Source organism: Notothenia coriiceps, unplaced genomic scaffold (assembly GCF_000735185.1).
Source record: "Notothenia coriiceps isolate Sejong01 unplaced genomic scaffold, NC01 NC01_scaffold00031847, whole genome shotgun sequence".
In the NCBI taxonomy this organism is placed as follows: domain Eukaryota; kingdom Metazoa; phylum Chordata; class Actinopteri; order Perciformes; family Nototheniidae; genus Notothenia; species Notothenia coriiceps.
Genome location: NW_011364548.1, coordinates 253,574 through 266,962, shown reverse-complemented (window position 1 = coordinate 266,962; position 13,389 = coordinate 253,574). Strand labels below are relative to the sequence as shown.

General features: G+C 38.9%; 2 protein-coding genes across 3 annotated transcripts; one reads left to right on the top strand and one right to left on the bottom strand.

Moving 5' to 3' along the window:
* Window positions 1–3,168: 3,168 nt before the first annotated feature.
* rasd2a (RASD family member 2a) lies at window positions 3,169–5,094 on the top strand. Its single transcript, XM_010788322.1, has 2 exons — window positions 3,169–4,319; window positions 4,425–5,094. Exons 1-2 carry the CDS (start codon window positions 3,800–3,802, stop codon window positions 4,937–4,939), a joined length of 1,035 nt encoding a protein of 344 aa, XP_010786624.1. The 5' UTR covers window positions 3,169–3,799; the 3' UTR covers window positions 4,940–5,094.
* Window positions 5,095–6,785: 1,691 nt separating this feature from the next.
* rsad1 (radical S-adenosyl methionine domain containing 1) lies at window positions 6,786–13,389 on the bottom strand. Of its 2 annotated transcripts, XM_010788321.1 has the most exons (9): window positions 13,081–13,389; window positions 12,069–12,202; window positions 11,779–11,983; window positions 11,099–11,464; window positions 10,258–10,321; window positions 10,030–10,177; window positions 9,732–9,786; window positions 9,485–9,588; window positions 6,786–7,409 (listed from the first exon to the last, which is right to left on the bottom strand). In XM_010788321.1, exons 1-9 carry the CDS (start codon window positions 13,228–13,230, stop codon window positions 7,262–7,264), a joined length of 1,374 nt encoding a protein of 457 aa, XP_010786623.1. In that variant the 5' UTR covers window positions 13,231–13,389; the 3' UTR covers window positions 6,786–7,261. The 2 variants fall into 2 exon arrangements, with proteins under 2 accessions (XP_010786623.1, XP_010786622.1); XM_010788320.1 differs by lacking the exon at window positions 9,732–9,786.

Sequence of the window (13,389 nt, the reverse complement as noted above, 5' to 3'; positions counted from 1 at the left end):
CAACTCTTGGAGTCAACACAAGGGCAACGTTTAGAGAATTTAAAATTCATAAAGCAGTGAAACTTCTCAGACAGGATTGTTCTAGTTCTCAGAAAGTGTTTCAAATAAGTTTATTGTGTGGGAGCATATGTCTTGTTGCAGCTCCTGTTTGATTTGTATGTGACTCTCATTGATCGGTCGGTGGAGCCAACTTCATATACCTCCTCCAGGCCCTCCTCCTCTGCCTGGCACCCTATGTCTTTATTTCTCTTGAAAACAGATGCCTGAACACTCTTTGTTTCCCAACAAAGGCCTGATGAGGTCAGCGCAGGGGGGACATGCAGGCGAGGCTTGGGAAAACGGAGGGGGAGGAGAAACAACTGATAAATAACACCAGCCTGCTACTGCATGCCAGTGATGTCACACAGGAGAGGAAATCTGACTTGTGTGTTTGTGATTATGTGCCTAAAACCAACATTAGTGCTTGTGATGACTTTCTATCCACTGAAGGATCATGTTTCTAAAACTTCACTGTATGGAATCTACCTCTCTTTGCTGTCCTCTAGTGGTTTTATTTTCATGTGGGTTATGCAGGTTTTTTTTGGTTCTGTGATTAGAACATCAGTAAAGAATATTTAGGGCCCCAGGTTCATGACATATCAGCTGGCCCCCTATAATTTGATAAGAAATGTGCATCAATTAATTAATTCAAAACAAATACAAATAACTTTGAGTAAAGATTCATATTCAGTAGGAGTTTTGTAATGCAGCATCCTATGATACTATTCATAATCATTATGTCTGACAACTATTTTCTGAATATTAAGTATATAAAATGTCAGAAAATAGTAGAAAAGGCCAAAAAAAAATCCCCTAAAGCCGAGTTTAACACATTTAAATTATTTCTTGCCTGACCAACATCTAAAAACCAGGAGATTTTGTCCTCTGCAAAATAAACAGAGAAATGCAATAAAACAGAAGATATTTAGTTTACAATGATAAGAATGTTACCCTACTGATTAATTAGCTTAAAAATGACAAAAATATATATAGTTTATTATACAAATTAAACCTTACTAATTTTCTGTCAAACAACGTATCCATTAGACAATAATTCCAGCTTTGGGGTAATGGTTGGTTTTTCAGTGCTTTGCTAAATAATGAGAAGAAAATATTTTCCAACACATTTGCATGGTGTTTAAAGCACCAAACAAACACAAACACAAGAGTAAAGCAGTCAGGTGAAGAAGGACTCTGCCTGGCCCTGGAAACAAACAGACGGTCTGTTCAGATGATACAGTAAGTGTCAATTTGATAGGTTGATGACGTGTTCCAATCATTTCTATAAATACGAACATAGTAGAATATGTGACAGTGCATGGTTTATATATTTATACGTGTACCCATGGTGCGATCAAGTATGTAACAGCGTCTGTAAGTGTGATTACAAATGAAATAGGCAGGACGTTGTAGTGACGAAGAGTGTTCAGGGAAATTATAGCAACGGTAGGGAGGATTAACCCTTGTGTTTTGTTGATATTAGGTTTCCTTTCTTATTGTTAGGGTTCCCATCAGCGTACAACAAAAATATTACAATTATTTCTGCATGTTTGAGTATTTTTTTATTTTCTTCTGACCTTAATATAATCAGTATGTAGGATATTCAAGTGTATCACAAACTTAAATCAAATAAAGTTAAGGTTTTACATACAGTCTACATATACAATTGTTTTAAGGAGAGTTCATCAGCACTCCAAGAGATATAGAGGTGAGCAGTTCTCTATTATGTTTCCCATCATGTCATGGGATCTATTTTTGTATGATGTAGAGATTGCATTCTGCAATCAATCTTTTCCTTTCTGTACTGTAAGTGAATTATCCAATCCTCTTCAGGTTTAGCAGATAGAAAACCATTATGTGAAGTGTTCTTACAGAGTGGCCTTGGTTTGTAAAAGGGCTGGTTGAATGTAGAAAAGCTGCATTTATATAATATGTTCTGGCTTCTTGGTTTACTGCCAAGTTACAGCTCAAATATTCAGTACTTTAAAGTCGGGGAGGAACGTGTTCTTAGCCGTATCACGACTAAACCTTCACTCTTAAATATATATAAATGCATATATATTATTGACTATAAAGCAAAGGTAAATCTTTATGCCCTTAAAGTGATGTCTCTTGCTATTTTCCAAACCCTTATATAGAAGGAAAAAAACATCCGATTGCATAACGAGGCATGTGAGTTCTAGAGCAGATAGTGAGCTGTTTCTCAAGTCTTGATACTGAGAGCTTTGTGATCACTTCAGAAAAATGCAAGGTTTGCAAGTACTGTTCATGACAGCCTCACGAATAATGGAATCCCGGATTCACAGCTATGTCAGGCTACGTATAGGCACATCTTTTTGATAGGCTTATGCAACAAACAAAAAGTGTGAGGGTAATATGAACATAGTCAAATACTAAAAAGTGACAGGTCACAAATGAAGTGAAACACATACTAAACCCTAATTGAAATCCTGGCAGCATTGTAAACGGAGAGGAAGAAAACATGTCTATGCTTTCACATCCGGTGTCCATGGCAACAGGGGTTTTGTCAGTTATCTGTCATTCATCTTTTATTTATAATGTGGACATCTAAACGTGAGGTGCTAAAACATAGTAGCCTATAATGTACAGTAATTAAGTTTGAATACATCAGAATATAACAAGGATTTATCTCAGGACAACATGTACAAAAGCATAATTTAAGTCTGATTTTGACTATTTTAATGTATTTGTGCCCACAACTAAAATGATTTGTCATTGAAACTACTTTAAACACTTGGAAAACCTTCTTGCTTTTTTCCATGTCTGTTAAAGATTTAAAGACTCCAGGACAATATGAACTAAATGTGTGCAGCGGGGAGGCGTGTGGTGCAGTGGGTTGAGCGTTGGTGTTCGGATCAGGGGGTCACAGGTTCAAACTGTAGTCAGCATGTCGTTATGTCACTGGGCAAGACACTTCACCCCAAATTGCTCCTGTGGGGATTGCCCACAGTATTGAGTATGTAAGTGTCTAACAAGTAACAAGTGACATGTAATGTGTGGCATTTTCCTTATCATACTCAATAGACTCTTTGGATACAAATAAACACATTTGGACAACTCTGTATTTCCAGATTTTTATAGTCAGGCTGAGCAGGAATATACAAGTCTTTTTTAAGAAACACCGTGATGGTTTTTAAAACATAATACAAACACATGAAAAAACAGGTTACCACAAAACTGCCAAAAAAATGATTATTATCAACATGACAGCATTGTTAGGAGAGGATAACCACAATTATTAGGGTTCAAACCTTCAGTGTCCATCTTATTGATGCTAAGGACTGCTAATTTATCATCCATAATGACAACACCTGAACATGGGATAAAAATAGATCCTTGATTAGGTTTGAACAGATCAGAATTTCCCAAAGGTTTGCCTCAGAACAAACGTCTGATTTGGTTTATTTTAGTCTTTGGACACAAACATATAGATTTGGGAAACTCCTCTGTCTTTGACTCCTCTCTCTTCCCACACTTATCGACCTAAATCCTTCAAAGGAAAACTGCAATAGTTAAAAAAGGAGATCGTGTGTGTGTTTTTTGTTTGTGGGCTGCATGCTTTGTCTTTCTATATAAGGAGCGTTTGCTCTGTGTGAAAGCGTGACGCAGGCACTGCGCTGTTTGTGGGTGTATAAGAGGCGCCTCTCGGCTCTGTTTCTACGCACACATGGGGAAGCAACTTGGGTCGGTAAGATTTTGATAGCCTCTGGTGTCTGGGGAAGCTTGAAAGGAAACGGAGATGAACGCAACGATTTACCTTTCCGTTGATGGCATCCTCGAAACGTTCAACTCTCTCACCAGGCATCAACAATCAGGCATCACGCACCCAGTCATGCAGAGCTCAGCCCTTATCCCAGTCACGCACCCCAAAGTCTCAAATATATCTAAGACAGGCATGGGCATCATCAAAACGGTGAAAGGGCACTTGAGACAACACGGGGTTGATAGTAGATCCAGTTCTGGAAATCGGCAGCTTTCAAGTGATCGACTCCCCTATAGGTCCGTGGATCTGATGGAGCTGGGTCTGGCCAAGCCTAAGAACTGTCACAGAATAGTGGTGCTTGGCGCGCCAAAAGTGGGTAAAACCAACATCCTTCAACGATTCTTGGGGAAACAATTTGAAGAACAATACGAACCCACAATCGAGGACTTCCACCGAAAACTCTTCTACATAGGAGGGGAGGCATACCAGATCGATATTCTGGACGCCCCGAGTGAGAGGGACTTCCCTGCAAAACGGAGGCTATCCATTCTGACAGGTGAGGCACTTGATGGTTAATCATTGCAGATTTTGATAAACTGTAGAATTCGGTGTTATATTATAACATGACATGCCTTAACAATCTCAATCTCTTTCTCTCCAGGTGACACCTTCCTGCTTGTGTTCAGTTTGGATGACAGAGAGTCCTTCAATAAAGTCTGTGAGTTTCTAAACGAGATCAAAGACGCTAAGGCGAAGTTACTGAAATGTAAACATCTCCCGAGAGTCCCAGCAGTCGTGATATGTGGGAACAAAGCGGACTTGAAGGCGCAGAGAGTCGTCAGGCAGTCAGAGGTAGCAGAAGCCCTCGGTGAGGATGTGACATTCTTCGAAACCTCTGCTAAAGATGGTACTGGGATGGAAGCTGCGTTCAGGGGCCTAGCCTCTGTAGGCAGACTACCTGACGAGACAATTCCGTCACGGCATGAGATGATATCCCTCTTCACCTACCAGTCGATGTGCATCGGCCGGCGGGGCAGGAGAGGAAGCCGGGGTCTCTGTGCGCCCTGTGCCGCAGTGGACCCTCTGGCGTGCCGCCCGAGCTTCACCAGCGACCTGCGCCTGGTGCTGAAATCAAGCACCAAACACAACAAACCCGAGAGGTGTCAGATTCAATGAATTTCAAGCCTTCTCGATCAAACCAATTGTAGTAGTATGCTGCAATATCATATTATGTAAGGAGTTATACTCTGCGGCACATGGCTGGACCAGTGCATTCATTTCTTGTTTTTGTATGTAACTGCATTTATATTATCTTATGTTAATAAAAACAATATTTCCAATTGTCATATGTGTTTCTGGTCTAACATTCACTTTATTTCAGACATGCAGTTTATTAATGAGATGCAGATATGCTTAGATTGTGTTCATGTACGTCAGCAATTAATTCAAGTGGATCTTGCGACCTCATTATAGTGAGGAGATGACTCACACTGATCTTAAACTTCTTCTTATATTCGTTCACAACACAATAGTTAGCTCTAATTTGAAATCCTCCCACACTGCTGTGAATGGCACCCAGAGCTGAGATGTAGCAACGCTTTCTAATAATTATAAGTAGCCTAAACACTCATGTGTCACCATAATGAGGGAAACAAAGAGTTAAAGCATCACGTATTACGTATTATACGTATTATTTATATACAGTCTATGCGTATTACAGAGGGGAGAGAGTGAGAGACATGCTGGACTCTGAAATCAGCACCATGGAGAGAGCCCACACAAACCCTGATATACCACTGAGTAGCAATTCAATTTTAAAACACTCAGCCTTTTCTTTCCAATATATCAAACCCACTCCACGGGTTTCTCTGAAGAAACCATTGCGTAGGCTGTCTGTTCAGAGTGTCTTTCACTTGTGAAAAAGGATAGTGCGTGTCAGTTATCAAGTATACTGCATTGAACTGAAAAGGTACTTGTTTGTGCCATATCAAGAGCAGCACTTTAAAGCTTGGCAGTGTATAACACATCCATTTGAACTTTCCCTATCAAATTATTTGACGCAATTTTGCTCGCGTTCCCAGCTGTATTTAAATAAATGAAAACCATAATTTAGTTGCTGTAGCTGACAGAGGTGCTGCAGCAGACTAATCATCCTGCTTTATGAATCATAGAGCAGAGAGTCGTGACTACTGCACAGCAGAGACTGTATCCATGCACTCATCATTATAGCCTCATGAGTAACACACTCCCTATAGCAGATATACCAGGCGTATACTAAAGTGGCTACTGGTAAGAGAACACTGTATTCAGAACAATAGTTAATATATTTAATTAGCTTCCAGGTGCTTCCATTACTCTGAGTCAGTCATTTCATTTTCATCTAAACATGATTACACAAGGAATTGTGCCTTCTTTGAAAAGACTCAAATTGGAGCACAAATCCACTAATTCATCTTTACAAATATGATTTTTTTTTATAGTTAGTTATAAAATAATTACAGAATGGGGTTCCTCTGGAAATCTAACACTGCTTGTTAACTCTACAAACTAAAGTGACCGTCAAAGCACAATAAATATAGTATCACACATTTATATTTTGGCATTAGTTGAAGTTAAAGATATACACGTTGAAATGTTTTCAAGAAATTATGGAGAATACAATGCAGTGTTAACAAAATGTTCCACTTGTGAAGGTGCATACACATTAACACTGTGACAGTTCATTCAAATGTGAACTTTGCAAACTTCTTAACTAGATCCGTACATTTTCATGAATCCCTCTGGCTGTAACACTCATTTAAAAACAAATGTTCTAACCATCTTTCCTGCAATTTTATTTTAGCGAGTTTAATTAAAATGTTGCTGAATGAGTCATACACATTTTCAAATAATAGCAGCTAATTAGATTTTATAACATTCATTTGATTCAGGTGTGTTGAACATATCAGCCGTAGATCTTCACTAATGTGAAGGAAATTACAGACCAGGGAAACAATTAACTCACAAAGATGAATCTCAAATGTATCCATGAATTAAAACCTTTATTCTCACACTATCCTGTGTACTGGGAGAGGAATAATCATATTTGAATGAAAAGATCTTTTAAGAAATCTTTCAGCGCAAGCAATAACTGCATGATAGCACCTCAAGGCCTTATGAAATATATTAACATCTAATGTTCTTATCCAATCAGAGTGATGACGGTACTTACAGTGCGATAAAGAGACAATATAATATAAAAGCCTGTGGGGCCTGTTATATTTCCATACAAACAAAGGTAGGTTTGTGCTGCCAACTAAACAGCAAAGTAACACTAAAGAGAAAACAGTGTAAAATATGGCAAAGGCTTAAATAATGAATTTCAACACAACATAAAACTTAAATATGTGGGGTTGTTTTAATAAATATCTGCTTGTTCTGAGTATTGTTTTACACGTCCTGTCCGCCAGACCCTCAATAAAGCTTTCTCCGAAGATATTGCCTTTGTTACCAATACAGTCATCGTGTGTTAGAGGTCCTATTTGTTTGTCCTTTAGCATGCTCGTCCTCCTGTAGCCTCTGACTGACTCTTCTCTCCAGCTCCACCAGTAGAGCTGGCAGCAGGCTGTCCAGTAAGGCCAGTCCCTCCCAGGAGCAGCGCAGGCCTCTGATAACGCGGAAATCCAAAACAAAGACAGAAATCAAATAATTAATTACAGGCATGCAACTACTGATAAATCAGGTGTGTGACAATGATATATTCTCTAATATAACATGTATTATTTATTATTAATAATATTCTATAATAATGTGCAATTACGTATCTGCCACTACGTTTTTTTTGCACTACTAAACACTGTTAATATGTACATTAATTATGTGACCGTCTATGTTTCCTGTAGATATATATAATTGCTCTTTTTACTGCACTGTCAGTGTACAGTTTTATTATTAAGCTGCTGTGTTTATTGTATTTTTGTAACTCTGGCACAACAATTTCCTTCGGGATAAATAAAGTCTTATCTTATTATTTCCAAAAGAATGCCAAACATTCCCTGGTTCCAGCTTTATCAATTTCCTAACTGAATTTGTAGTAAGTATGTTTTAGAGTGCTGAAAAGTAGAGCTGAAATGATTAGTTGATCAACAGAACAATTATTACGAACGAAATGCCTATTTTGATGGTGTCAGTTTGAGAGGTTGATGACGTGGTCCAATCATTTCTATAAATACGAACATTGTGGGATATGTGACAGTGGTTTCTATATTTAAACATGTACCCATGGTGCGATCGAGTATGTGACAGCGTCTGTAAGTGTGATTACAATTGAAATCTATTGGCCCAGTAGGACGTTGTAGAGTGACTAAGAGTGGTTTGGAAACCTTCAGGAAGAGAAATTATAGTAACGGTAGGGAGGATTAACCCTGATGTTTTGTTGATATTAGGTTTCCTTTCTTATCGTTTCTTACTGTAGGTTTAAACATAATACAAGTATGTCTGCATGTTTGAGTATTTTCTTATTTTCTTCTGACCTTAAAAGGTCCCCTATTATACTGTTTTTCATCAATATATGATAGTTCTCAGATATATACAAAACATGTCTCTGAAGTGTATTGCTCGAAATACCAAAGAGATCATTGTAGCATCCCATAATCCCCTCTGTTTCAGCCCTGTTTCAAAAGTGCTGATTCTCTGTCTTTAGATGAAAATAAGGAGCCACTCCCCACGCCTCTCTGAGAGATATTTGGTTAAAAATAACACAATGGTGCTCTAGGAGGAGATTCAGGTGATAAGGTGGTGGGGGGGGGGTCACCTTGGTTGGTTAATGGTTACACAAGCCAAAACACCAGCTCAATTTCAGCTCATTTTTTACAGTGTGTACAAACATATAAAATGCATCAGTACACCAAGAGAAATGGCAGAGCAAATCTCTATTAGGTTTCCCATCATGGGATCTATTTTCTATGATCTAGAGATTGCATCTCCATGGCAATCAGTCTTTCCTTTCTCTACAAGTGCATTGTCCAACCCACTCTTCAGCGTATGAAGTGTTCTTACAGAGTGGCCTTGGTTTGAACAAGGGCTGGTTGAATGTAGAAAAGCTGCATTTATATAATATGTTCTGGCTTCTGGATTTACTGCCAAGTACAGCTCAAGTATTCAGTACTTTAAAGTCGGGGAGGAACGTGTTCTTCAGCCGTATCACGACTAAACCTTCACTCTTAAATATATATATAATGCATATTTACTATAAAGCCAAGGTAAAACTTTATGCCCTTAAAGTGATGTCTCTTGCTATTTTCCAAAACCTTATACAGTAGGATAAAAACATCAGATCGCATGACCAGGGGAATGAGTTCAACCGAAAAACAATTACTGACTAAATAACTATTTTGATAGTCAATCAACTGTAAATGTACATGTGAAATAAAAAACTGCTGTTTTTAGCCTTGCAAATAAGCCGATTTTCTGCCTTTTTACTTTTCTTTTTTATATTAAATAAACTGATTATATTTGGGGTTTTAACCGAAAAAACAGACATTTGAAGACATAAAATTGGACTTTGATAAATAGGCATTGACATTTTGAACTATTTGTTGATAATTTTTAGACAAAACAATTAATCAAGAAAATAAGCAGCAGATAAATTGCCTCACACTGACCTTACACAAGTCACTATTGTCTTTCTTGTCAGGGGAAATTGCAAAGTTCAAATATTTAAAAATGATAATGATGAGTCACCTCTCATCAAGAATGAGTTGTCCTCTCTGAAGCAACTCTTGGACGTCGCTGGATGTACCAAACACTTCATGGAGGCCCAGTTGAGGGCTAAACAACTCCCAATGCTGTTGAATATCAGAAAATGATCAATTATACATTTTTCAAGATGTGTAGAACACTGAACATCCCGTTTGTTGACAAAGAATATAACAAAGTAAATTGGCTTTTTTTTTAAAAAGTGCATTTCATGTAAGTACAAAAGATCCACCTTGTGATTAATGCCTTCCGTCATTCTCATTCCCATCACCAACACCTCCTCCAATCTGCCAGAGAGAAATCTTTGAGAACAGATTCTCACAGTCGCTTTGACAGTTATTAGGACGGAGTGAGTAAACAATTGGATAATTGAGTTTCATGAGCACAGAATATCCGAAAGAGCAAGAACATGTAAAATAACACCATGCTTCTCACTCTGGGGTTGTTACATTTCACATGACAGCCCCACTTTCATTTACTAACCAATTACACTCGTCACCAAACACAACACTATAGGTCGTGAAGCTTACAGTTCAAGATTGCTGAGTTGAATCCTCCTCCGTGTCGCATGTCCCTTCTGCTGGACCTCACGCATCCAGATGTCAGGTTCCAGAGTCTGGGTCCGGGCCTCGCGGAGGACCCCCCCCTCCCCCACAGGGACAAACCTTCCGTGAGCTCCTGCCAAAGACAACAATTTGAACTTTTCAACCAGTACAATATTCTCTATTGCACTGCCTTTATTCTAGGTAGTAGCTCACCTGGGCCGACCCCGATGTACTGCGCTCCCTTCCAGTAGCTCCTGTTGTGATGACTCACTGCGTTCTACGTAACACAAATTGAAGTGTTATTATGTTATTGTGACTGTTTCTCTCAGACACGAGGCAATATGGCGCAAAACAGAACAGACATCTGCCCTGTTGATGGAGTTATGCTTGAGACATTTCATTAGGAACAAACAGAAACTGGACTATTAGTCAGAAGGATCTCTCCGAATTATAATCATTTGTTATTTCATAATGTATTATTTAACTCTCGCTTTACAACCTGAAGAACACTTCAGTCTTCTTAAAATCCATATTTCTTTAATATTCTGTATTCTTTATTTTTTTCTTAATGTTTTGTATTTAAAAGGTATTTTAAAGGTAACATTTTTTTTAAATGTACATTTGAATTACACATGGCTGATTTGTCAGACATCTAAAAGAAAAATATTGACAGTTCAGAAAACACACATTTTAAATTATATATAATCATGTCCTACTACATAGAGGAATCTCCAACAATTAAAATAAATCAAATGTATCCAACCTTTTAAAAAAATGTTGGTTTTAGCTAAATAAATGAATAAATCAGCATAGAACCGTATCACCTTAGATACATTTAAATAAGTAATCATACTGTAGGAGCAAATTGTTTTTGTCACAGTGCTGCCTTTACAAGGACCATTGCTGTAATTTGTTCACTCTTGGAGTCAATTTCATTAACTGTATCTAATTGTTATTTAAACGTTGCAAACGTTCCTGTTATGTTGATAAAAGTTGTAATGTTTCCTAAGGAGCGGAGGACAATGAGAGTGCTGTCTTTCTGCTGAGGACTTACTTGTCTGGCAAAGTTAGACACCTCGTACTGCAGGAGGCCGTGCTGGTGGAGGGTCTTCCTGGCACACAGGTACATCTCTGCTGTCTCCTCTTCAGTGGGCAGGGTCACCTCTCCTTCCAGCACCTGTTTGAACAGCTGTGTGCCTCGCTCCAATGTTAGCTGGTACAGAGACACGTGGTCGTCGCACACCCTTAACAGCTCAGACAACTCATTCTCCCAGGATTCAACGCTCTGTTTGGGACGTCCAAACATGACGTCCACCGACACCCTCCCGGGGCACAGCCTCCTGGCCTCTGCCACAGTTAGCAAAGCCTGCTGAGGGCTGTGGTCTCTTCCCAGGACTTTCAAATCTTCATCCTGCAAAGACTTGAACATGTACAACAGGTTAATTACAGTAAACTGAAAGTAAAACGCAAAAAAGCAGTGTAGAAACTGTCAACTAAATAAAAAATGCTACCTTCAGCTGAAACTATTTTGCCTGCTTAAACAAATAAAATAAGATAACACAAGCTAAATGTATTTCAGTTTTTGATGATTAACTAACAAAGAAAAGGGCACATTTTCTGTAAATGTACTTCAGAGATATTATAGCTGGACCCAAGGAAAAACAAACAAAAATTAAATATATAAAAGCTAAAATAATCGAATCTTCTGTGAACAGCATTTTATAGAGTATTCACCTGGACCCCAATGGAGAAACGGTTCACCCCTGCATGGAAGAAGTCCTCTAACTTTGACCTTCCCACAGGAGTAGGGTTGACCTCCAGTGTGACCTCAGCTGTATCTGAGAGGTTCGCCTGCCTGGAAACGGTTTCAAGGACTGCAGCAATGGTTGAGGGATGAGCCAGGCTTGGAGTCCCACCACCAAAAAACACTGATGTGATGCTGCAGGGAGACATTTAAATGTTAAGGGGGGTGGAGTCACATGTTCAAAGCTGATTTCAAACTGGAATTTAACAAGTCACCATACCAGGATACGTGACTGAGCTGCAGCAACGTCTCAGTCTCCCTCTGAAGGCACTCGGTCATCATGTGATCATTGTTCTCTCTGGGTATGTATTTGTTAAAGTTGCAGTAGGAACACCTTCTGAGACAGTAAGGCCACTGTGGAAGAGGAGAGGAGAAAGGACACGTTTAAGTTAGTCTTAGGTGGAAAATTCAACAGACATTCACTCTGGATCATCCAGCAGTGTCTTCTTGTTTCACAGACTGTCAGTCAGAGGAGAGTTAGTTCCCTGATAAGAAACTCTGTAGTTCAAAGTGAGGGCTCGGGTGTGAGCTGACTGTTCTCTGACAGAGGTGGGAGAAGTACTCAGATCTTGTACTTACAAGATTATAATTCTTACTTAAGTAGAAGTACCAGAGTTTAGGAATACTCTGTTACAAGTACAAGTCCAGCATTGCAAATGTTACTCAAGTAAAAGTATTCATTACGCAAATGGATCCATTTCAGAATAATACGTAATATATTTTTGATTATATTTATTGATGCACGAATGTGTTTATCAAAGCTGGTAAAGGTGAAGCTAGTTTTAATGGCTTTGCATATTGCAGGGTAGCTTAATTTTACTCCAGGTGTAACTAAAGTTTTATTTAAGTGTTGAATATAATTTAAATCATTAATCCAAATCTTCAAAGTAACTAAAGGTATTTAATACACGAGTTGTAGTGGGGCAGAAGTACAAAGTAGCGTACACATGTAAATACTGAAGTAAAGTACTAGTATCTCAACATTGTACTTAAGTAGTGTACTTGAGTCAATTTACTAGTCACTTTACACCACAGCTCAGAGGTGAACTAACTTTCCTCTGACTGTCGACAGTCAGAAACTGAGGAAGAAGACGCTGATGGATCCAGAGTGAATGTCTCCATTCTAAAACTAACTTCACGTTCTAGACATAGGTCAGTGAGTATGTGCATTGGATTGGTGTGCACATTGCTTTGCATAGAAACATAAGGTACACTGATCAAAATCAGCTCACGTGCACGTAGAGAGACGCCTCGTTTGTGAGACGTGCAGAGTCTGTCCTTTGAAGAACATCCTCAATGACCTCTCCTCTAGTTTCAGAGAAGCTGCGCAGACAGAGGGCTCCTCTCCCCGTGTGCAGCGCGTGTCTCATCATTCTGATCATTCTGTCAGTGTTTGTTTATCTGTCTGTCTGGGTGTTTCTTTCACTCCCGCAGAGCTGCAACAGGCTGGCTTCATCATGAAGACACGCTATGTCTCTTAGTTTGCACGACAGCAATGTGGTTGTAGTTACTACAAAGTTGCGTAATGTTTACAAAGTGCT

What these genes read in the sequence shown, in the direction of transcription:
- rasd2a (XM_010788322.1), top strand. Translation starts at nt 3,800, where the DNA reads ATGAACGCAACGATTTACCTTTCCGTTGATGGCATCCTCGAAACGTTC. An exon ending in GAGGCTATCCATTCTGACAG is followed by an intron (nt 4,320 to 4,424) that starts GTGAGGCACTTG and finishes CTTTCTCTCCAG; the next exon opens with GTGACACCTTCCTGCTTGTG.
- rsad1 (XM_010788320.1), bottom strand. Translation starts at nt 13,230, where the DNA reads ATGATCAGAATGATGAGACACGCGCTGCACACGGGGAGAGGAGCCCTC. An exon ending in TGTCTAACTTTGCCAGACAA is followed by an intron (nt 10,322 to 11,098) that starts GTAAGTCCTCAG and finishes TGTGTTACGTAG; the next exon opens with AACGCAGTGAGTCATCACAA. An exon ending in CAACTCAGCAATCTTGAACT is followed by an intron (nt 9,589 to 10,029) that starts GTAAGCTTCACG and finishes GATATTCAACAG; the next exon opens with CATTGGGAGTTGTTTAGCCC.